Genomic DNA, 25,994 nt, shown 5'->3' on the forward strand with positions numbered 1-25,994 from the left:
CAAATGATTACATTTCAGACACATTATGCAAGGACCTAGCTCTCTAGAGAAGGCTCTGATGCTGGGAATGGTGGAAGGAAAGAGAAGAGGAAGACCAGCTAGCAGTGTGGATGGACTCAGTTACAGTAGTGATGGGTACACCCCTGGAAAACCTGAAGGTTAGGGAAGGTCATCATGGGAAAATAGCTATGTGGTCGTCAAGAGTTGACACTGACTTGATGGCACATAATTAACATAATCAAGAACCTATTATTCAACTGAACAGGAAGTGAAGGAAATAATATGGGAGAATCCTATGGCCAGCATAACATTTCTGCATGCTAATAATGGTATAACAATATATTTATTTTCATTCTTGTCAAACATTCATTTTTTTAGCAAATGTTATTTTGTTTAACTGTCTGTCAGCAAAACTAAGTATAATAGCATGGCAAAGAAAGAGTGATCATGCAACTATTTGCCTAATATATTTGAAAAATATGAAATATTAAACTGAAACAAATATGTGCTGTTGTGTTTTTATAAAATAAACTTTAAGAAAAAATTAGCATATGTAGCTGAAGTTTGAAATCTGTTTAATTCCATACAGATTGTCAAACTGTATTAATAAGAGACTACACAAATCTCTAAATCAGGGGTGTCAAACTCAAGGCCCGTGGGCCACATCCGGCCCGTGGGGCCGTCCTGGTTTATCCAATGGAAAAAGGAAAGATCAGGCCAGCATAGCTTCGGCCCGGTCTATCCAATGCGAAGAGAAAACATGCCAGCAATTTGGAGAGTGGCGTCAAGATGGCCACGCCCACCCCATTGGTCATACACCCCGACCCCCCCAAGGTCAACCACAGTCCTGATGCAGCCCTCAATGAAATTGAGTTTGACACCCCTGCTCCAAGTCAAGCTAAGTAAGAACAGAAATGCAGTTAAAATATAGAAGGTTGGAAGAGGTAACTATTTTTTCTTTATTCCTAGCAATGCTTACAATTTCCTTGATGAATTTTAACATTATAACTAAATTAAGAAATATAGTATATCCAGACACTATGCTACTTCATTTCTATATACCGTATTAAACTATAGCAATGTTTCAACCAGTGCATATTACTAAAGCATCAATTTAAATCCAATCTGGTACTATTTATTTACCTGGATTCTGACTGCAGGTGGACATTAATACTTTCTCATCTATAATACCCTTTAAGTCTGACGATTAAAGAAACTAATCTGTAATCTGAAACCCATCACTGAGGTGTAGGTAAAATTTCAAATTGTGGTCACATCATGTCTCACTTAATTACGGTGATGATTCGTTTACTGACCAAATGGGAAGTGACATTGTTAGCCCATTGCGGTCAAATGTTTTTCCACTTAGTGACCCCAGAATTTAGTTATGGAATTGCCAGTCCCAATTGTGATTTCTAAGCAAAGACTACCTGTAATCCCTAACTTTGCCCAGTAAAGAGTATATCTAGCACTACTACAAAAATATACAGATTATAGTAATAATAGAAATATCTTATTTGTCTACTTGTACACAAAGACTAAAAATGTATTTTGCCTTTTCAGAAATAATAGAAGCAAATTTATTCAGTGTTTTTATTTTTATAAATTTATACTCCACTTTTCATTCATTTCAGTTATTTTCCGGAATTGTAATATATCTGTTTGCAAGACTTGCTTTACTAATGACCAGATGAGCTATTCCTAGAGCTGTGTGCCCACTGCTTGTGAGGCTGGTACATTTCCTATGTTTAGTACAGCCTTCCTTGATCAAGATTGCCCAAATGCCTTTTACACTGGTTAACTTGTATATTTTTAATATCCCAGACTACTAGATAAGAAACTTTTGGTGTAGACAGTTTGGCAGCAAAATTATCATATTATTAATATAGTCCTAGATGGGGCATCTTCTAGTCTATAGTGGATAACCACAAATACTAGCTCTTGACAGGTAAGAAATGGAACTTTTTCATAGTCACATCTAGAGGTAACGTCTTCAGCAATTTTAAAGCTTGTCTCTTTGTGTGTGTTGGAAATATTCCCTTTAGAGGACTTTGCTATTATGTCCTCAGTATATAACATTCGTTTTGAGGTCAAAATACTTCCAAAATACTTCCAAAAGCTCAGAACAGCTACTTTTCATTCAGAATAAACCATACAATGCTGTAAAACTGTGACTGCATTTATTCATATGCAGGTTTCACCCAGAAACTGCAACAAATAACGAAAAGTAATAAAGAACTAGAGTAATAAAAAGAACAGAGATTTCTCTACATTTATGTTACCAGTTTGCCAATTTATTCATGGGAATAAAGAAATAAAGAAAACAAGAAAAAAATCTCTAGAGATGGGATAAACATTTACAGTATATATATTTACATATCTAAAGCTGGATGTACAAAATATTTGGAACAGAACTGAACTGAATACAGAACAGCCATTTTGTTCAATAAGCACTATTATGTTTCCTTCACTACTGTTTCTTCATTCCTTACTATAATTTGGAACTGAAGATTTAAATGTTTTCTCATTCCATATAAATCAATATTAGTCCAGATAAAAATTATTTCACCTCTTGAGGGAACCTATCCATACCCAAAAATAGTTGGTGACTTTAATACAAAGATAAATATTACATTAAGTACCTCCATTAAGGATACCTTGGTCATATCTTGTATAAGCAGTAAGAACTCATTTCTCTTTCAGCACATTGCAGCAAACCACTCACAAAATGCCCATTTCCTGTTTATCACTGCATTTCATCTGAGGCTTGAGAGAAATAATTATATAATGATGAATCAGAAAATGTAGGTACTGTATAAAGGACTTATGGGTTTGGTTTTGTCAGCCCCACTAGGTACAATTTCATAAAAAGCTAAAACTACTTTCCTTGAGTTTGGCTATAATAATAGAAACTTGTAAGTCTAATTATGTTGTACCTCCTCCTCATACTTATAGTTCATTGAATTAGGGAGGTATCTGTCTGAACTGCTCCCAGATATTATCTTTCTGTTGTGGATTTAAAATATGTCATTTTACCCCTTGTCTCCCTGGCAACAGTTCTTGCATGTTTCCATCCACTTTATCTTCTACAAGCCTCCACAGAGGTTAATGACCTAATTGTCCAATTATGATAAGGGAAGGGTGCAGACAGAGACTTAATTCTTCCTGAATTAATAATTCAGACTAATGGGCACCTATCACGGCTTCACTGTTAATATTTAGTTGAAAGTATGATCGGATCTTGAGGATTTGAAGTTTGTACATATAGTCTTAATTTGAAAGGGGAGACCTATTGCAGCAAATTACTGGTTAATCAGTTAATACAACCAGTGCAATGTTTTTAGTGCAAGATATTTCTTACAAGGTTAGGGAGCAGATAGAACAGAGAAAATCCACTGGAGGAACTGGTTGGCTTCCAGGAGGACTGCTGCACTATTTATCAATGTAGTGTCCTCCAATATAGACAGTCCTTGACTGATCAAAGTTACGATGGCACTCAACTTATAACAATTGCAGTGTCCCCGCAGTCACATGATCAAAATTGGGAATCTTGGCAGCCCACATTTATGACTACAAGAGCACTTCAGCTCCCCCCATCCATTTATGGTCTCCCATCTATGCCCTTTTGGCACCCTGTGCTTCGCCACCCAATCTGACCTTTGCTGTTCCTGTTCTTGTTCCTGATGAGGTGTGCCTGGCCTGGCTGCTGAGGCAGGTTGGAGATGAGTTTCTCGCTGTAGAAAAAGAAAAAAAGCCCCAGAGCCATGGCACACAAAACATCCCTTTTGTGTTACAGACTTACAGGCCAGGGCTCCTTTTGGCTTTTTTTTTTTTTTTTAAGCATAAAGCCCAGCCCCAGCAACTAGGCCATGTACACCTCATTGGCAGCAGGAGCAAGAAGACAGCAAATGTCATATGGAGCAGAAGAGTGCAAGGCAGTGGTGGTCTCAGAGTGCAGAGTAGCAAAGGCAACTACAACTCGCTTGGGGTAACTGGCTTCCAAGGTGTAGCAAGCAGCTCCAGAATTGGACAATTGGGAACTGCTTGCCACCTTGCATGATAGGGTTCCCCAAAGAGCAAAACTGGGGAGAAGATATAAGGGCGGAGAAGATTGGAGCCAGTCCCTTACCTTACTGAGGCTCAGGGCTACAAGGGACCAAGCCTGGAATGGCTTGGATTGGAGTGGTCATAAATTAATGACCCATGATTCTTGGTTAACAACAGTTGCCAGAATTGTCATGTGACACCTCACAGTAATGGAAATTCCAGTCCCAATTTGAACTACCTGTGTTTAATAGAAAAATACTTTTCCTTGTCCACAGTTTGTTCAATAGCCAATATTTGATTGGGTTAATCAAAGTAAACTGGGAGAAGCTGAAAGCTTCTTTGATTGTCAAAAGGCTATTCTTAGGTTGCATTCTTCATGATGTTTAAAGTCAGAGGCAGCTCCCCAGGGTCATTTAACATCTGCTGCATCAACTAAAAATGGAGTTAAGCTTGGTTGAATTTTAGCCCCATTATTATTTAACTTTTCTGTGTTTGACTTGTTAAGTTACCTAACAAATGTGGACTTTCACCACCCTAAACTGAGAGAGAAATTTGTTTTCACTTTATGTAGCTGAAGCAACTATATTATCTTTGATTCCTATTGGTCTCAGAAGAGTTGTAAAGACCTTGATACAATTTTGAGTGGAGGGAAAAATTAAAATTTATCAAAAAACTAAAATCTTGAGCTTTGCCAGGACACCCAAGAGTTATCCTGGCATATAGATGGACTTTCAATCAAGCAATATTTTCTAAATATTTGAGGGTATACTATTAAGATGTGTTCATAATCATGAATTCTAAAATGCTGTACTTGAAAATAATTATATTTTTGTCTGCTGAAATATACAGCTTTATCAGCTTTGTCTCTGGGTAATTTGAATGATTGCTGGTACATATACATATTTTGGAGCATATCTAACAACAAAAGAAAAGCAACTATTTGCAGCTTTTAACATTATGGTTAAATTGCACAACAGAGACCAGAAATTAATCATTAAGGATGCTAAACAAGATATCACTTGACCAAGACATGCAGTCTTTCCTGCTAGCTTCCCCATTGACTTGGCTTGTTGGAAGCAGTCTGGAAAAGTCATAAATGGCAATCACATTTCTGTACGATATTGCATCTGTCATAAATGTGCAATAGTTGTCGAACACCAGAATCACAATCATGTGTTTTCAGGGATGCTGTGTTGGTCATCGATGTGAGGACCGCTATTAAGTCACTTTTCAGTGCTGTCGTAACTTGGAACATTTGCTTAATGAATGGTTGTAAATCAAGGACTATATTATTCCTCTGCAAAATACTACAGAAATTAGGCGGTTGTGACTAGGAGCTGTAAATATTAAAATTATGTCAGGAGTTTATGAATGTAGCTAAGGATCTGTTGATAAATGTCTTGGGCAGTGGCCCCCAACATTTTTGGTACCAGAGACTGGTTTTGTGGAAGACAGTTACAGAATGGGGGAGGGAGATGGTGTCGTTTTCGCTCGCTTGCCCACTACTCACCTTCAGCTGTGCGGCCTGGATCCTAACAGGCCACCGAGCGGTACCAGCCCATGGCCCACGGGGTGGGGATCCATTGTGTAGGGCACTTTTTAGTTGATTAGTAATAGTATTTTATAAATTAACAATAGCAAATGAGGTTGCAGATGTTTATTTTTATTTTAGATGTTTTTTTCCTGCAGTTCATTATTTTTATGAATAACTCAAGCCTAACTCTATACTCCTTCCTCCTCCTATTTTCTCCACAACAATCATTCTGTGAGGTGAGTTAGGCTAGGAAAGAGTGATTGGCCCAAAGCCAATATTTCATACCTAAGTGGGGACCAGAACTGACAATTTTCTGGTTTCTAGTTAAATGTCCTAACCACTAGACCAAACTGGCTTTGTTTTATAATTATTCTTATATCTGAATCACACTAATGTTTACTGTATAATTATGTAGTGGCTTTACTAGAGTATGGTAGCTAGTTCTAGAATTTTAATTGCCAACTGTGATAACTCAAACGTAGATTGAAGATTCATATAGTCACATGGCCCTGACATTTAGGTAATAGACTTTAGTAAATAGTTGGCTTTGTCCTGTGATCCCTCATTGGCTCTGTTGCTACCTGTATATGGGAATGTAATGATACGATATTTTCAATAATCTTGCACAGAGGTTTTCCAAGTTCATAGACTTTAAAAATTTATAAAAAGTTATAAATGAAGGATTGCAATATATGAAAGAAACAGGAAATGTATTTTTGTTCGGTTTTGGAAAAATGAGGAGGACCTTTTCCTTCTATTTCTCTGAGAATCTGTACTTGTAGCCTAACTGAATCCACCCCTTATCATCGACAGCATTCATTAGATTAGAGTAGTTTGACTTCTCTTTCAGCACACCCATAACTAGATCTCTTTAAAACTGTAAAATAACCAGATGAAAACACTTTTCTATTCCCAGGCTCATATTGACACCAAATTTTATGCTAGTCTATACTATGTATTTTGTAAAAATGTTGGGCTGCTACAATAATAATAATATTTGTAAATAATTTCTTTACTAAAAGAGGAATCTTTTGAATGAACAAGAACTAAGCTCTATTTTGTTGCAATTTAAACTTTTCAAAATCGAGAAACAACTAAGAATAATATGGTAATTTTAAAGAATTGTACTTTTGTTATGAATTACAACCCACTTCACTGGAGAGTGATACAAAACTGTGGGCATAAGTTTAGAAATATTTATAATTTAAAATATTTCTAAACTTATGCCCACAGTTTTGTATATTTTGACAATTTAAAAAAGTTTTTAAGCAGTTTTTTAGATGTTTTAGATGTTTTACCAACTTAGTAAAACAACAGTGAATCCAAGATGAAAATTTATTGAACAGTAAATATGCAGTAATAAATATTGACTAGTACAGAAAACTGTATATAAAGTAAATTCTCTAAAAGAGTTTCAAAGATCTGCTAACAAGTTTATCAATTCTGCTCAGTCACAGAGTACTATACAAAAAATGACGCAGCCACTGTCAATAAGAATTAGTTAATACGATTGGCAGTTTGAAGCAGTAGCTTCACATATCCACTTAGAACAGACTTTTTCAAATTTGTCAAGATGTGCTTGACACTGGTAGAGTGTTTCCATTTGCCTATATCTTGGATACAATTGGCTGTATTTTGTGAGCTGTATGTGTGATAGAAATGTAGTGGTACTTAATGTATAGTATATTTAAAGTTTTTAAGAATTGAAATAGAATTTTGGGGTTTAGCAGAAATAAATGCTGTGATTAAACCATGCCACTAGATGGTGCCTTGGATTAAATATTTTTCAGACATGCTGAGATTGGTATTTAAATCTTATTAACCATAATTAGAGAGTTCAGACTACATGACTCTCATAAGCTTTTCTTGTTCTATAATTTTGCATTGTAAATATGGAGTAACTCTTTCAACAATGTCTCTGCAGGAACTGTCAAGCTCCAGAAGGAATCATATCTGACTGGCAATTGGCAGGTAAGAACATGTTAATTATCTTACCTGGCTATTTTAGCTATTGTTTGCTGAATAGATTAATTTAAATTATATGCCTAAATATAAGCAAAGTTCAAAGTTAAAAATTGAAGCTTGTGTCACCTACTCTGATATCAATGGTATTTCCAGATTTAAATTATCATGCCTTAGAAATTTCTGGAGCTGACAAGATAGAAAGCATATCTTGATTTAATAATAACAACCCTCTGATTCTTGTTAGATATGTTTGTGGAACAGTTTTAGGAGTTGATTATTGATTATTGATGGCTCTGTGCCATCATATTGGTGTCAAACTCTTAGTGATCACATAGACCTTCTCCAGGATGATCTGTTCCCATCCTGACCTTCAGGTCTTCTACTGGGACACCAATCACCACTGTAATTGAGTCCATCCACTTTGCTACTTGTCGTTTCATTACCCTCTTTCCTTCATCTTCTCCAGAGAGTTAAGTCTTCACATAATGTATCCAAATTATGATCATTTGAGCCTATTCATTTGTATTTAAGTGAGAATTCTGATTTGATATGTGTTTTGATCCACCTGTTTGTTTCCTTAGTGGTATTTTTTTTGAATTTGAAGAATTAAAAAAAATACTCTTTCTATCCTCTGTTTCTTCAAAGTCTAGTTTTCGCTTTCATAGAAGGTCACAAAGAAAACCTTTGCCTGCACAATTCTTTGTACTTCAGACATACTGTACCACAGTATCTGAATATGTTTTCTAAGACTCTCATTGTTAATCTATCAAATGCTACCCTGTGGCATGTTTCTTGATTTCTGTTTTTTTTTTTTCTTCTTTTTCTTTTGATAGTCCATCTTCAAAGGGTAGAAGCTGTCCACCATTTTAATATTTCACTTTCAATTCTATTTGTGGTTATCAATAATTTGGTATTCCTTATGTTTAAACTTAATCCCATTTTTCACTGTGTTCTAGTAATGAAGCGCCTTTTATTACTAGACCTTCTGGAATATGGATCATTCATATTTTCAAATAGCATAGTAATATCAGTATAGTACAGATTCTTGAGGTTTGTTCCTGAAATTTTAAAACTAAACTTACATTCCTCCAATCCAACTTCCCTTAACATATATCCAAAATAGATAAGGGGAGACCGTATAGCCTTATCTCCTTCCTTTGCTGATCTAAGACCAGTCTGCTTTACAATGTACCATCTGAACAGTGGCTTCCTATTCAATGCATTTTTCATTACTACTAAGGTTTCAAATAATACAAACACCTATATACATCGACATAACCAGATGGAGTACAGAATCAAACATACTACTTCTAGAAGGATATGGAAAATAATAATAATAATAATTTATTAGTAATATCAGTAATAATAGCAAAGATAAGCCTAGCAGCTGGCTTTACCACAGTTTCTACAGCACATATACACCATTTTCAAGAAGAGCATCAGAAACTAGTTTGAAGTCCTGAACCTCTTAATCAGGAACCAGATGAATTGTGGAAATGAAATCAGGGAGGTTGTCAAGGATGAATGTGAAAAGAGACTGCTAAAGACCAAGAAAGGGAAGAAAGCAAATTGGATTACAGAACAGATGGTGGATATTGCGAAGAGAGACAAAAGCCAAGGGGAAAAAAAGTTCTCAGGAAGAAACTTAACAAAATTTCAGAATGTTAGAAGAGATAAAAATCAGTATTACAATAACATCTATAAAGGCATTGAAGATGGAAATAGATATAGAGAAGCAAGGAAGTCTTGCAAAAAATCTCTGAACCTTGAAGGATGTCCCAATCTTGAAATAGTATACTAAAAGAGAAGCCATAACGTATTCCAAAAAAATCAAACAAAAATGGAAGAATACTGAAATTTTGTACGAGAAGTGATGTCAGCATTCAACAGAAGATATTCCCTATTTACAATATTCTACATCTAGAAACTGAAATTAGATCAGCAATCTGGTCAGTACACAAATTATCTGAATAAATATTAATATTTGGTAAACAAGACAAGGATAAATAAAATTCTAACCAAACTATGCCAGAAAATAAGGAGAATGACAGATTGGAAGTGGTCAACCCATATACCAATAACAAAGAAAAGAGGCTTAAACAGAATATGCAATCTGTCATACTATATTCTCAATTTCACCTGCTGGCAAAATAATGCTCAAGATTATCCAATGCATATTAGAGTCCTACACAGAAATGGAGATGCAGATGTTCAGTCCGGCTTTAGAAAAGGCCAAAGAACATGAGACATTGTTGCTGATGCATGCTTTATGATTGAGGAAGCAAATTAATATTTTTAAAAATCCAGCATGTACTTCATTGTTTATAGAAAAGACTTCAGTTGTGTCAAGCTGTGGAAAGACCTTAGGCAAATTGGAATCCCAGAAATCTGATTGTCCTCATATAGAATTTACAGACAGAATAGACAGAAACTGATAAATCATTCTCCTGCTTCATTTCTGTTTCTAGGCCATATAGACGGCCACGCACGTTTTCCTGCTTACTATTCCCAACTTTACCATTCCAGTCTCCAACTATAAGCAGCCTATGTTGCTTGCATATTTTGCTGATTTCAGGTTAAACCTGTACCATAAAATTCATGAACCTCTTTTTCTTCTGCATTAGTGGTTGGAGTGTAAACCTGGATAATGGTTATACTAAGGGATGTCTCCAAATCTAATTAGTATAATTCCATCTTTGATTGCATAATATCCATGTACTGTCTTTGCAGTACTTTCACTGCCTTGAAAGCAATGCTGTTCCTTCTTTGTTTTCTGTGTTCTGAATAATAAACAATACTAACTTCTAACTGTCCATTTCTAGATAATTTAAATTTAATGATGCCTGAAATGTCAATGTGTAGTTGATTCATTTCATCTTTCACTGCACTGATCCTTCCCATGTTCATGTTTCTTACAGTATATACTATACTGTATATACCATGTAATTCTATCTTTGTAAAGTCAGATTTTTCCCTCTATGTGATAATATCACCAATTAGACATCCCAAAGGTTTTAATCTACCACATCGTAAACACTATTAGTGTTCCAAAACATCCACAGCACTTCCTCAGTAGCATGTTGAGTGCCATCCAATCCATATCCTAAATCACTTTACATTGTTCGTCTGCATGGTTTTCATAATAGAATGTAGGAAGGGATTATCACTGTCTTCTCCCACCAAGTTTCAAATGAAGCTTTTGCTATTGTCACTAAAGCAATCATCTGCCTGCAGCATTTTCCTGTATCACTGCCCAATAAGGGTGCCTGCTTGCTTTAGATGGGTAATTGGCTTCACACCTTGGGTTAGCCTGCTGTGAGTATATTCCTGGCATTCTTCACTCATCCCTTCCAGGAACAGATCCTCTGTCATGATGAATACTTGAGAGGGAGTTTTAGAAATACAGGTTGTAATAATTCTGTTTTCAAGCATTTGTATTAATGTTCAATACAAATGTTTCCTCAGGAAAACATTGGAAGTTATTTAAAGAATTATAAAAGAATAATTTTATAATACAATGGATCTATTTATCATAGAAAGAATGAATATGTATAAGAAAACACCAGCATGGTTAAATAAATGTTAAAAAAATTGTGAGCCAAGGATTTTTTTTAAAAAGTGAAAAGCTTAATTTGATAAAAACAGGGAAGGAAGTATTCTGGCTAATCAAGCAAAAATAGGAATCTGAGGAGAAATAATACATTAACTCAAATAAAATAATGAGGGAAATGCTGCAACCTCTACAAAACAACAGTATAAAAACATTCCTGAAAGAGTATAGGGCAGGGGTGTCAAACTGGCAGCCCGCAGGCCAGATGCGTCAAGTGCAGACCATGCCCACCGTCAGAGGCTTTTAAAAGAAAAAATGCCTCTGACGGATCAGGCAACTCAGCTTGGATCGTCAGAGGCATTTAAAAGAAAAAACCCCTTTTTTTCTTTTAAATGCCTCTGACAGTCCAAGCTGAGTTGCCTGATCGTCAGAGGCATTTAAAAGAAAAAAAGCCTCTGTTGATCAGGCAACTCAGCTGGGATCGTCAGAGCCTTTTGAAAGCATTTTTTTACAACCTCTTTGCCAAAGAGGTTGTAGAAAAAATGGTTTTAAAAGTAAAAAAAAAAAAGGCCACGCCCACCCAGTCACATTACTGCCCTAAGCCACGCCCACAGAACCAGTAGTAATAAATTTTAGATTTCACCACTGATCTAGGGTCACATGCAGCCCACTAGCCGGCTGCAGGTTGAACACAACTGGACTAGGTTGTGGTTCTTCCTTAGGTAGGTTATATCTGTCTATATGAATATGTGTTTCCTTGATTTAATAAAATTTTTGAATACTGTGTAGCATTCATTAATTCAGCAATACATTTCTATCAGGGGTGGGTTGTACTTACCTTTACTACTGGTTCGCAACGGGATCGTATGCACGTGCTTCACTCGCACACACGCCTTGCTTCTGCGCATGTGCAGAAGCTTCTGCGCATGTGCAGATTGCTTCTGATGACATCAGGGTCAGTGGGCGGAGCCTCCTGCTGGTTTTGCTATCAGTTCTATAGAACCGGTCCAAACCAAGGTCAACCCGCCACTGATTTCTATGCAAATAATTAGTATTTGAAGTATTTCAGTAAATAACGCAAGAATTACAGCAAAAAATTATAGTTTTTATTATTAAAAATGTGGTGATTGAACAAGTGTTAAATAGCATTTAGGCTAATTGATTACTCCTTATCCTATTGAAGTCCCCACTAAATGGCATATAAAATATTAAATTGTAACAAGGTTTTATTCATTTCTGTTTAACATGTTTACAACAAGTTTCGTAAAAACCGGCAAGTCAAATACTAGACTAAAAATATGTACTGTTTGTATTTTACATATTTTGACGTATAAAAGTTACCAGGATTTGATACTACATTTTGTTGATCTTCAAACAATAAAAGTCAGCAGTTGACACATTCTGCAATTGCATTCAGAGGCTTGTCATCACATACTCTTCTAATCTTGTATGCAGTGAACAGTTCTTGAAGAACTTAAATGTCATCTCAGTTAGTGTGCTTTGTTTTCTGGAAGTTAAGATTACAAGTACACGTTATTCAAGGTTTCCTCTTGAATTAGCCCCTGCTAGGATAGCCATCTGCAAAGTCTGTTTTCTGTGTCAGACCAATGATCATGTTAACCAACTTTGTGCTGGCTAAGCTATATCCTGGGAAGCTTAGGCAAGGTCATGTCAGAATCCATTGTTCTTTCATTATCTACCATAGACGAAACAGCAGCATTATTTGTTACTGTGATTGGCTGTCCCAGTTTTTATTTAAAACTTGTTATCATAGGCTCACAGTACCCTGTTATAATAATACAATTATGAAGCAATTTGGAATCCATGTGTATGCAGCTAGCTAGCTAGGTAGAGAGAGATAGAGATGGATAGACAGAAATGGATAGATAGAGATGGATAGATGGATGAATGGATAGATGATAGATAGATAGATAGATAGATAGATAGATAGATAGATAGATAGATAGATAGATAAAAATAGATGTAGAGATAATCTTTGCCCTTCATATACCACAGTTTCTAAATGGCAGCCTATTGGCTCTAGTTACCTATTAGTGAAATCGGCATTAGTGTGAATATTACTAAAGATAATTTTTTGGGAATGGAAAATAACACAAAAGTAGATTTTCAATGCACCTGAAGGCCTGTTTTCTATTAAATTGTCTTAGCACTGTTCTGGAAATTTAAGACTTCCATTACTGTGTAAACAAAGAACAAATCTAATCTTGTTGGCTGTATTTCTGATTTATCTTGCTCCCTGATTATATAGCCAGTTGTTGGTTTTTTTGGTGGCTTAGCTCCTTACTACGTTATAAAATAACAGCAGAAAAGAAAATAACTTTTCAGGTTATGAAATGCACATATTTCTATGCTTTGTTTTTGCAGGCGCAGGAAGGGGTATTAGAAATTAATATGTTTCTGTTTTATTTAACCAGATGGGTACTATTCAAAAGTGGCAGCATAAAGGCTTAACTAAATTTTCATTTGTAACTTTGAAATACATGTTATTTCTTCAACATGTATCCTGTGTTTCCACATTTAGTATTCAGGGTGTCTTCCAAACATAAAAAAAATGAAATTAATAATAATGTAAATCAAATATCAAACAATACATAATAAAAGACCAACTAAAACAAATTTAGTAATGGAATAATACAGAATCAATCAGTTTAGTATTCTGTAACATAGGAGAAATAGCACTCTATCTTAACAGCTCTGTGAGAAAGAAGCAAACATGTTGGAGTTCCATTCCTCCTTGCTGTGGTTGTGACCACAATTATTGCTCTACAGCAAAGATAGAAATTCTTATTCCTATATGTGGCAGTATTAAATATTTGAGTGAACAATATATATTTAAAATATATTGCTTAGAAAGCTGGCCTGCATTGTAAATGGTAATACTGTGGTTTGCAGTTTTTGTGGATTAATCCCGAAACATGTTGATACTGATACCAAAAAGGAGGCTTGATATTAAAGTAAGTTTTCATGTACTCTTAGCTTGAATTCCCTGTGACCTAGATAAATGCAAATAGGATTACAACCTAAAGCTCAACAAAATGAGGAGATAATTATTGAGATCATTTTAGATACTTCATGTTCCAATTTTAGAACATAATCACAATTCAATTAGAGAACTTTGAAGTGCTTTTATGCTTTTATGAGCTAAAAGCTGTTTGGAAAAGTTCTGATCTATTAATTGAATTACACATTAATTGAATGAAATGTGTCTATTCTTTTTTATAACCTTTAGAACTAAACAAAATGGACGGGTTAGTATTGCTTCAACCAAGGTGTTCAGGAACAACTTTTCTTTCATTATAATTTTATTTTGTTTCTTTTAAGATTGATGTTGAAGCAATACCTAGACTCAGTCAATTGGACTGTGTCCCTAGTTTGTGGCAAATGAAGCTTTAGATCCCTTTTTAGTTCAATTTCTATTCTGAACCCTTCTGCCATAAAACAGAGGAAGCAAAGTACTGTTCAAAGAAGACAAATGGCTAGTACAGGTAGTGCTTGACTTAACAGTTGTGACCAGAATTTTCATTGTTAAGCAAGGCAATCATTAAGGGAGTCCCATCTGATTTTACCACCATTCTTTTCCCATGTTTGTTAGGCAAATCTGGCTTCTCCACAGGGGTGAAATGCTCCCGGTTCGGACCGGATCACACGATCCGGTAGCGATGGCGGCAGGTGGTTCGGAGAACCGGTAGCAAAAATCCCTGCCCCCCCCCTTCCACCATGCTCAGGTGAGCCACACGATCATCAGAGGCTTTTTTTTTTTACTTTTAAAAGCATTTTTTTCTACTTCTTCTGCCGCAAAAATGCTTTTAAAAGTAAAAAAAAAAAGCCTCTGATGATCATGCAGCTTAGCTGGGATCGTCAGAGGCTTTTCAAAGCATTTTTTTCTGCAACCTCTTCCGCCGAAGAGGTGGTTATAAAAATGCTTTGAAAAGCCTCTGCCAATCAGGCAACACAGCTGGGATCGTCAGAGCCTTTTCCAAGTATTTTTTTAACCACCTCTTCCGCTGAAGAGGTTGCAGAAAAAAATGCTTTAAAAGTTTCTCTAACAATCCCAGCTGAGTTGCCTGATCGTCAGATAGGCTTTTAAAAAAATATCTGACGATCAGGCAACTCAGCTGGGATCATCAGAGATACTTTTAAAGCATTTTTTTCTGCAACCTCTTCAGCGGAAGAGGTGGTTAAAAAAATACTTTGAAAAGGCTCTGACGATCCCAGCTGTGTTGCCTGATCGGCAGAGGCTTTTCAGAGCATTTTTTTACATTTGCAGAAAAAATGCTTTGAAAAGTAAAAAAAAAAAAAAGTTGACCATGCCCACCCAGTCACTTTACCTCCACCACCACCAAGCCACGCCCACAGAACCGGTAGTAACAAATTTTACATTTCACCCCTGCTTCCCCCATAGACTTTGCTTGTCAGAAGTTGGCTGAGGAGGCTGCAAAGGGTGATCACATGACTCCAGAATGCTGCACTTGTTATAAATACATGCCGGTTGCCAAGCCCCTGAATTTTGATCACCGCAAATGCTGCAATGTTTGTAAGTGTGAGGACTGGTTGTAAGTCATTTTTTTTTCAGTGCCGTAATAACTTAGAATGGTCAGTGAATGTATGGTTGTAAGTTCGTTTGTATTTCCAGACAAACTATTTACTGTAATATAATCTAATCTAGCTTGTTTCAGCTATACTTTCAATCCTTTTTTCAGTAGTTTTCCTTCTAAGGACGTGTTCCTTGTCAAGTGAAATCATTTTTTACTATATGGATTTCATTGGGATCACGGTCATATGTGGCACTCCAATCTAAATTCATTTTGAAGTTCAGACTCATTGCCTTCACTGGAATATCCAGGCAAGTAACTTTTTTCATTGCAGCTTGACATAGTTTGGCATATTAGAGCAGCTTTGGTATTCTAACCAAGGAATTAAAATCACAAGCGAATTGTGCTTGCCTCTCCCCATTTAACACATATTAAACTCCTTTTAGTCAAAAACTAATAAGTGCACTTACTAAAGGATTTAACCTTTAGTTGTAGCTTTTCTGCTGTTATAAAAACTAATTGAATATATTTAGGGAGAAAGAAAAAAATATTTTCTGGGAAGGCTATATTCTATAACCCCATTGTAAGAGGAAATGGATAGCATTTTGTCATGATAAATTTGTGAATTGGGCATGTAGAGTTTTTCTCTGTGCATTTCTGATAAGAGATTAATAATTACATTCTCTCAGGATTTTTTTTCAGTTTAGCTGCAGCATTTCAAAAGAAGCTATTCCCCTAACTTCCTTTCACAGGGCCTGACAATTCTCTCTTGGAATATGAAACTAAGGAGAATCTATAGACAATAAGTCTTCTCCAGCCATACCCCTGTATCATAGTGTATCCTTAAATCCTAATGTACAATGTAAAAATAACCTAGAAAGAAATTGCTTGGCACTATAGGTACTCTTCAAAGAGGTCTCTGCTGGCTAGGACTTTTCCTTTGCTAGCCTTCAGATATCATGTATTTTTGTGGTAATCAAATCAAATATAATGTATTTTTGTGGTACCTTTAATTCTCCATGGCTTCTTTCAGCCATAAGGATGGATGGATGGATGGATGGATGGATGGATGGATGGATGGACAGACCACTCATTTTACCTTCCAATTATATATAATGTACTTATACCCTGTTTCCCCCAAAATAAGACATCCCCTGATAATAAGCCCAATCAGGCTTTTGAGTGCATGGCAATAAGGCCAAGCGCTTATTTCAGGGTTCAAAAATATATGAGACATGGTCTTATTTTGGGGGAAACACGGTATTTTAACATGTATTATCTAATGTTTTGGTCTATTTTAAAATGTACGTTTAGCAAAGAGAACAATTCATCATACTGACCAGAGTAGAGCTGATATGGAACTAAATGTCTAAGAACTGCTTCCTTTGTAATATTTGCAGTATTCTTTCCTTATAAATCACAATGAGAGAGACCTATCTTTTAAACAATGAAGAAATCTCTATCAAACAAAATTTCTGGCTTTATCTGGATGGAAGGCTAAGATTATGAGATGCCAAGCTAATCTGAAACATTCTACTGCACAACTCAGCATAAAACTTCAAGATGGTTTAAGGGACTTTTAAAAATATTTATAAAGGGTGATACCCTTCTGAAAATCTAAGGCTATTTACCCTAGTTTTATACCAGCTTTCCAGAAGTTGTTGTTGATTCTTTACTTGCAATTTATATCAGGGATGGTGGTTCTGACTGAGTAGTATAACTATCATACCAAAAGTAAGTAGTTAATTATGCCACATGACATTTGTTATTTCTTCATGTGATAAGTAACTTGCAAATTAACTCTCTCCTAATGCTTACATCTGAATACATTCTTACATGTGTTATCACTGTAATGGATGTTAACTAGGATGAGATGTTAAGTAGAGGTTTGACATTTCAAGAATTTTGGATGAGAACCTTTCTGATGTTCCAAATTTGTTTTAACTGGACTTTTTTTTAGACCATATATATTTTCTGTTTGTAGTTTCATCCTTCATCTGCATTCTATGAATTGATTGAGCAAAGATAGAAATATTATTTTTAAACTTTGAAACTGATAGTGCTGTTTAATCATATATCCATATATTATGTAACCAATTACTAATATAACCTTAGAAACAAAGATTCTCTTTCTGACACATTATCACCAAGATTCTGATACAGTACTGTGTATGGTTGTATATCTTACAATATAGGCAACATCAGTTTTGAATCCTTGTCATATGTTGATATTCAGGATGAAGACGGTTGTGAAGATGGCATGCCTGAGGAGTTTTAAAAGATGCAGACCACCTGATTGAAAATGATACTTCTATGTTTTATGCCATTCAGTTAGGAAAGTAAGTACAAATTAATATTTCCAACATATACATTGCACATTTATATTAGAAGTCTTTTTTATTTGTTATTATTTAGCAGGTTCAGAAGTCATCAGAATTAGAATTAGAATTATTTATTGGACAAGTGTGATTAGACACACAAGGAATAAGCTCTCAGTGTACATACAGCAATAGTGAAAGATCATTATCATAGTCATTGTAAAAATACATTCATCACAAAACATTAGATACAACACTTAGTGATAGTCATGGATACTAAATAAGCAATCAACATAAATCATACTAGGATACTAAGTAAACAATATAAATCGTAAGATACAAGCAACAAAGTTATAGTCATAAGACGATAAAGAGATATGTAATAGGGAAGATGAGAATAATGATGGTAACACTGCCTTTCTAGATAGTTTGTGGGAATTAGTTGTTTAGCAGAGTGTTGGCATGGGGGGAAAACTACCCTTGTGTCTAGTTGTTTTTCTAAACACTCTTTGTTCTTACCAGACTCCACAAATACATTTTCTTTCAACTGTGTGCCATAGCCTTTTAGCAGACAGTCCATCACTATAATCCAAGGCAGTTGCTAAATGAGGACTACCTGTATTAGTGCCCTATAGCGTCGTATATTATATCTATTCAACAAGACCATGTACCATGCATAAATAACAAAAATCCTCAGACTTAGCAGTGAAATGTTCTTAGGGAAATGGACAACAGTCTCAAGAAACTGCTTCTGTGCCAGTATGCAGATTTGTATCATGACAACTTCATTTTTTTAGGAGATGTTCCCTTTAAACAAGAGGGGGAAGGGCTGCTCAAAGTGAGAGGCCTATCATTTCATTTAATGTGTATATATAGCAAAAAAACTCAATACAGTAATAGTGCATTGTGAACCCAATGTTATTTTATTTGCTCCTTAATTAGAGTAATATAAATAGTATAAACAAATTACACTTTGTATAATCTGATTTAGCAGTTAACCATATAAATATTATATACCATAAAAAAAGTGAAATTAAAAAAGAGAAATCTGTGGGAATATGTATGCCAAATTTTAAATAACCCAAGAAAATTTGATTAAATAGATTAGATTATAAATTTATTTTTATAGTACTGTACAATAAATTGATATTAGTTTAATTGATTAAAAAATAAAAGTATATAATTACAATAAAAAGCTAAAAACTATAAAACAAACAGATATATGTATCTTGTTCATATGTGGCTACTAACATTGGCTCTATAGACCACCGAGTAATTGAGGCATAAGCTGAAAAATAAGTGAGTTAGTTGTAAATAGGACAGTAAAAACCCACTCTCTTTGCCATGCAAATGGAATGTAGTTGAAAAAAAATATGAATATCTCAAAGAAAGAGCCAATTTAATGTAGTGGTTAAAGCATCATGCTAAAAACCCGGAGACTGTGAATTCTAGTCCTGCCTTAGGTACAAAACCAGCTGGGTGACCTTGGGATAGTTGCTCTCTTTCAGCCTTAGGAAGGAGGCATAGGCAAACCACTTCTTAAAAAATATTTCCAAGAAAATGCAAATTTGTCCAGGCAGTCTCCAAGAATTAGATACAATTGAATCGAAGGTAGTGGTGGGGGAAGAATACAGAATACTAAGTCTTGTACCACAATGGAGTTAATGCTTGCAATAACAGATAGAATTTATCTTTTAGGATTAAAAAAAATGAGAAATTCATAGAAATATTTCATTTGTGACAAAATTGCAATGAACCATAAATTGCATTTTTCTGTGTAGATTACAAAATAATATTTAAAGACTTCTAATTTGTTTAATATGTTAATGCTACAATTTTGTTTAGCGTAATTTTAATTTCTATCCAGTTAATTCAGCTAAACATTCTCCTTTGTTTTTCTTTTCCAGTTGCTACTGCGTCATAAGCAAATCATGATTACATTAACTGAACTCAGATGCTTAGCAGATGCCCAGGCATCATTTCACATCTTGAAACCATGGTGGGATGTTTTCTGCTACTATCTTACCATGATAATGCTGCTTGTTGCTGTCCTTGCTGGGGCTCTTCAGCTCACTCAGACTAGATTGTTATGTTGTCTTCCTTGCAAGCTTGAATTTGACAATCATTGCACAGTGCCTTGGCATCTGATTAAAAGCAACATCAATGAATCCTTCACCTCTGCAACACCAGAAGTTCATCCTCTTCAAATCCAGAATTACCTTCATAGGCAACAGTATTCTTACATTGATGCAGTGTGTTACGAGAGAGAACTTCATTGGTTTGCCAAATTTTTCCCGTACTTAGTGCTTCTCCACACTTTCATTTTTGCAGCTTGCAGTAATTTCTGGCTTTACTACCCCAGCACAAGTTCAAGGCTAGAGCATTTTGTAGCCATACTTCACAAATGTTTCGATTCCCCTTGGACCACACGTGCCCTATCAGAAACAGTTGCTGAGCAATCTGTGAGGACTCTGCCATGCTCCAAATCGAAAACATTTCTTCCCTCCCCAAGCAACATGACAGAGCTGGAGAGCAAGAGGCAATCAATGTCCTACTCACAGACTGGATTAGAAACAGCTGGTAGAGAGAGCACTTCAAATGTTCTTGATCGAAGAGAAGGGGAACAAGCAAAGTCAATATTTGAGAAAGTAAAACGATTCAGGGTACATGTTGAACAGAAAGATGTCATTTATAGAGTGTATCTAAAACAGATTGTGATCAAGGTCATTGTGTTCATTTTAATAATGATTTATGTTCCATATTATTTAACCTTTATTAACCTAGAAATCGATTGTATAGTTGATATTCGAACTTTTACTGGCTACAAGCGATACCAATGTGTTTATTCACTGGCCGAAATTTTTAAAGTGCTTGCTTCATTTTATGTTGTCCTGGTGATTTTATATGGCCTGACATGCACTTACAGTTTGTTATGGATGCTGAGAAGTTCACTTAAACAATATTCTTTTGAGAAGCTGAGGGAACAGAGTAATTACAGCGATATCCCTGATGTAAAAAATGACTTTGCCTTTATTCTTCACCTAGCAGACCAGTACGACCCTCTATATTCAAAGCGGTTTTCAATATTTCTCTCCGAGGTGAGTGAAAATAAGCTGAAGCAAATTAGTCTCAATAATGAATGGTCTTTAGAGAGGCTGAAGAGCAAGCTGGTGCGAAACCCTCAAGACAAAATGGAACTTCATCTTTTTATGCTTAGTGGCCTTCCAGATGACGTCTTTGAACTCACAGAGATAGAAGTTCTAACACTAGAGCTCATTCCTGAGGTTAAACTTCCACCGTCTCTAAGTCAGCTATCCAGTCTTAAAGAATTAAACATTTATCATTCAACATTAACTGTGGAGTATCCGGCACTGCACTTCCTTGAAGATAATTTAAAAATTCTGCGTCTAAAATCTGTTGATATGGGAAAGATTCCACGCTGGGTATTCTATCTAAAGAACTTACAGGAACTGTATTTGACTGGATGTTATGTGCCAGAACCCCAGAATGGCTTCTACAGTGAGGGTTTTCAAGACCTTGTAAATCTGAAAGCAATTCATTTAAAGAACAGCCTTTCCCGCATACCTCAGGTGGTTACAGACCAATTGCCTTCACTGCAGAAATTATCTATTGACAACGAGGGGAAAAAACTGTTAGTGTTGACCAACTTGAAGAAACTGTTAAACCTGAGAATCTTGGAACTGACCAGCTGTGATTTGGAGCGCATCCCTCATTCTATTTTCAGCTTAAACTATTTACGTGAAATAGATTTGAAAGAAAATAATCTACGAACGGTAGAAGAAATTATTAGCTTTCAGCATCTTGAAAATCTTTCTTGCCTGAAGCTGTGGCACAACAAAATATCTTATATCCCTGTGCAGATTGGTACCTTAGCAAACTTGGAACAGCTCTACTTAAATCATAACAACATTAAAAAAATCCCACCACAACTTTTTCTTTGCAAAAAGCTACATCATCTGGATCTGAGTTTCAATAAGCTAACCTCTATTCCTGATGAAATCCAATATTTAACAAATTTGCAGTACTTTGCTGTGACAAAGAATCATGTAAGTAGAAGCTAATGCTGCCTTTAAGTGCATTTTGAAGTATTTTTTTCAGATCCTCCTTATTGTTTCCTCTCATTTATACTCTACCCATGTTTGACTGACTCTGAAGTATGTTAATGGCCAGCAAAATGCAGTTGATCTGATTCATCTTCATTCAGCTGTATTGACATTCCTTCATTTATATATTTACTTAAGGAGCATAGGGCACACAATAAGATTCCCTTGTAAACAAGAAGTGGTGTGGCAATTCAGACATTGCTAAAATACAGTTCCCAGTATCCTTCATAGTTGGGCCATGTTGGATAGAACTGCCAATAGTTGAGATTCAGCAATATATGGAAGACCATAGATCAACTTGCCTTGATGTAAATAGGATTGTATGAAGGCGTGTCACATGGTCACATCCTTCATAGTTGATGAGATTTCTGATTTAAAAATGTGCTTATAAATGTAGAGCAGGGGTGTCAAACTCGATTTCATTGAGGGCTGCATCAGGGTTGTGTTTGACCTTGGGCCAGGGGGGCGGTGGCCAGCTCAATGTCACTCATGTCAGGGGTGCCTGTGGAGGCTCGAGAGCTTTGTCAGCGAAAATGGGCTCCTGAGTTCCGTTTTTGGCTGTGACGGCCTCCTGCAACCCTCTGCCAGTGAAAATGGAGTTGGGAGTGCCTCCCGCGGCCCTCGCGAGCTCCATTTTCGCTGGCAGAGGCACCACGGGCCAGTCCTTTGCTGTTTCCAGGGTGGCCCCATCAGCCAGATCTAAGCACCCCATGGGCCAGATCCGGCCCCTGGGCCTTGAGTTTGACACCCCTGATGTAGAGGAATGACCTTGACAGAAATATGCAAGAACTGTTACTTAGGCAAAGACAGCTGAAACATTCTTCAATATTGTGTAAAGCACAATAATATTTGGAAGTGGCTCAGGCAAACATTCTTCTGATTCACTGGAGTATAAGAATGAGGGACAGCCCAGTCTGATTTGCAACATTCTCTTATTATAGCATAGCTCAATAAAGTATAGTTCTAATCTTTGTGTGGAGATCATTGTCTGCTCCATCTAGTAACCAGTTTGGTGTAGTGGTTAAGGCCCCAGGCTAAATACTGGGAGACCATGAGGTCTACTCTCACCTTGTGTGTGAAGCCAGTTGGGCGACCTTGACCAATCCCTCTCTCAGTCCTATGAAAAAGAAGGTATTTTTCAAAGGATGCTGTTCTAGAATGCTGTGTCTTTTTATATCACTTGTGGGTTTCATGGCCTGAACTGCTGATCCAAAGTCTACAATTATAGACAAACTGTATTAGTGGTGGTGCATCGCAAATTATACAAAAGTCTGTGCTTGTTTTGAATATATAAAGGATAGCATTTCCAAATCTTACTAGTATTCATTGGAAAAGATGAGTTATAGGTGCAGAAAAGAAACAAACATTTTTTAAAATGTGATGAAATCTCAACTCTCAGGGAACTTACAAGAAATTGTCTTTCCTTAAAAGCATTTTTTTTAGCAAATCTTCCAATTTAATCTCAAATCTTAATAGCCAGTATCTACGCATTTTCTTCTTCTTTTTTTCCCTCCTGTCTTTGCAGAAGCCATTTTGTAAAATCAAATTACTTTCTCCTGCCTTCAGTTAGTATTCCCTGAGGAAGGCAATATGAGTAGTGATACTTGCCCATATTTTAGAAATTTGTAGCAGACTACTGAGTGGTTTAGTTCATTGCAGGTCTTTGTTTGGAAATAGGCTTTAAAGAGTGAATTAGCAGGATCCAATCTGTTAGATCTTGAAACATTATCCCGGGACGCTAGTGAATTAACAATTACATGAAATGTTCACTATTTAATGAGCCTTGGTGGTGCAGTAGTAGAATGCAGCACTGCAGGCTACTTCTGCTGTCTGCTGGATGCCTGCAGTTTAGCAGTTCAAATCTCACCAGGCTCAAGGTTGACTCAGCCTTCCAGCCTTCCATGGTCAGTAAAATGAGGACCCAGATTTTTGGGGGCAATGCAGTGACTCTGTAAACCACTTAGAGAGGGCTGCAAAGCACTGTGAAGTAGTATATAAGTCTAAGTGCTATTGCTGTTGTGGAATTTATTTAAAAATATATATTTCATTAATATGACTTACACATACTTTTGAAAGAGGAAGGAAAGTGTGAGTACTGTTACAATTTGAGGGCATTCCTTACACTAAGTTTGCAGGACTGATTTACAAATTGAAAACAACTTTTTATTACTTGTTTCTTTTAGATTGAAGCACTTCCTGATGAATTATTCCAGTGCAAAAAGCTACAGCACCTTCTTCTGGGACATAACAGCCTAATGTACTTGTCCCCTCGAGTTGGTGAGCTTTCCAACCTTGTTCATCTGGAGCTCAAAGGAAACTATCTGGAGTTACTTCCTGCTGAGCTAGAGGAATGTAATTCTCTGAAACGGAGTTGTCTAATTGTAGAAGAATGCTTGTTGAAAACACTTCCCCTTCGAGTAACAGAGCATATACAGATATGCTTGGACAAAGTTTGAGATTGAGAAAATTTGTGTGCATGTGGACAAAATCATGGTTCAAAGAAATTTATATAGACGAAAGAAGAGAAATACAGATCTGCCCACTGACTTCAGTTTCCTGATAACAAATCAACATTAAAATCCTAAGCAGAAATATAGACTTGGCAAGTAACTACATGCATTTCATTCAAACCTGAAATTAATGTGCGGAAAATTAAGTGGTTGGTGTAATCAGTACTTAAGTGGCCGAGATTGAATAACATTATTCAGGTCTAGAAAGTTTTTTTTTTCTTTTCCTTAAAGGGCAGTTCTTAAATAGTTGTAAGGACCAACTAATAATTTTTTTTCATATCTTTTACTGTTGGCACATATATAGAGGGAAGGAGAGACTATTTGTGAAAGCTTCCCTATATAAAATCTGTTTCAGAACTAAACGTTCACTTTTATTTTTGAAATATAGGAGTGCTTCCCCACATAGGCATAATGAAATTTCATTGGGATGCTATGAACTATGTCCAGATTATGGTACCAAAGTTCATGCAATCCAGACTCCCAATAATTTTTGCTGCTTTAACACTGGAGTTAATTATGTATACCTAAAGGAAAACAACTGACCTGATATAAAGGTAAAATCAGATCTTAAGAGAACTATGCAAGTGGTAAAATTCAACATGTCACTTTTTTTTTTACTATACTAATATATTGCTTTCATTAAAAGAAAAAAGGCTAGTGCTTTAATTTTGAGTAGATATGTAATATGCAATATAGAGGGTCTCCTTTCTTTTAAAAACCTGGCTATTTTTTTTCTCCCCAATTTTCTGGCCCACCATACTAAAGATTTTAAAGATGTCCCTCAAGTTACAAGTAATTGTAGAAATAGCAATTTAAGCACTTAAGAATATAGAGTGTATGAAAAGCAAAATATTTAATGAAAAGCACATGAATGCACAAAACTTATATATTTCTCTCTTGTTCACAAATGTCCTTTGAAAAACTAACATTAGGAGGAACTTTACTATAACTCATTCTTTATTTTCACTAAAACAGGAGGACGATTATTTATACCTCTAAAGCTGAGTCCTAACTAATATTTCCTAACAGAGTTCTACTTTAAAGAACTAGAAGAATTTCTGCAATAGCATATTGAGTAGTAAAGGAAGACAAGAGGAAAAGTGATCCCTTTAACACAGTGTTTTTCCTCCTTGGCAAATTGAAGGTGGGTGGGCTTCAACTCCCAGAATTCTCAGCAATGGCTATGCTGGCTATGCAATTCTGAGAGTTGAAGTCCATATACCTGGAAATTGCAAAGGTTGGGAAACTCTGGTTTAACAGAAACCTCTATTAGACTGAAGTGTTTTTCTGTGAATGGAAAAGCAATTCCTGTCCACAGCAGAAAACTTGGGATTCAGTCCGTAGTTATTTTGATGCATTTCAGTCTTGTTTGGGCACATCATCTTTATTGTGG

General features: G+C 35.9%; 1 protein-coding gene across 19 annotated transcripts in view; it reads left to right on the top strand.

Annotated features, from left to right (window-relative positions):
* The window catches only part of LRRC8B (leucine rich repeat containing 8 VRAC subunit B), a 32,397-nt gene extending 7,714 nt beyond the window's left edge, over nt 1–24,683 (top strand). For 6 of the 19 annotated variants that reach the window (XM_060690023.2, XM_060690024.2, XM_087889912.1 and 3 more), the window contains 5 exons: nt 7,506–7,552; nt 15,520–15,651; nt 17,886–17,988; nt 19,875–22,034; nt 24,275–24,683. In XM_060690023.2, coding sequence (XP_060546006.1) covers nt 19,899–22,034; nt 24,275–24,547 — 2,409 coding nt within the window. In that variant the 5' untranslated portion in view covers nt 7,506–7,552; nt 15,520–15,651; nt 17,886–17,988; nt 19,875–19,898 and the 3' untranslated portion in view covers nt 24,548–24,683. Of the gene's footprint in view, nt 1–7,505; nt 7,553–15,519; nt 15,652–15,817; nt 15,961–17,885; nt 17,989–19,874; nt 22,035–24,274 lie in introns of all 19 variants that reach the window. The other 13 variants (XM_034437169.3, XM_034437172.3, XM_034437170.3 and 10 more) reach the window with 3 other exon arrangements.
* The last annotated feature ends 1,311 nt before the right edge of the window (nt 24,684–25,994 follow it).

This window comes from Pantherophis guttatus, chromosome 3 (assembly GCF_059756535.1).
Source record: "Pantherophis guttatus breed Tessera chromosome 3, ASM5975653v1, whole genome shotgun sequence".
Taxonomy (NCBI): domain Eukaryota; kingdom Metazoa; phylum Chordata; class Lepidosauria; order Squamata; family Colubridae; genus Pantherophis; species Pantherophis guttatus.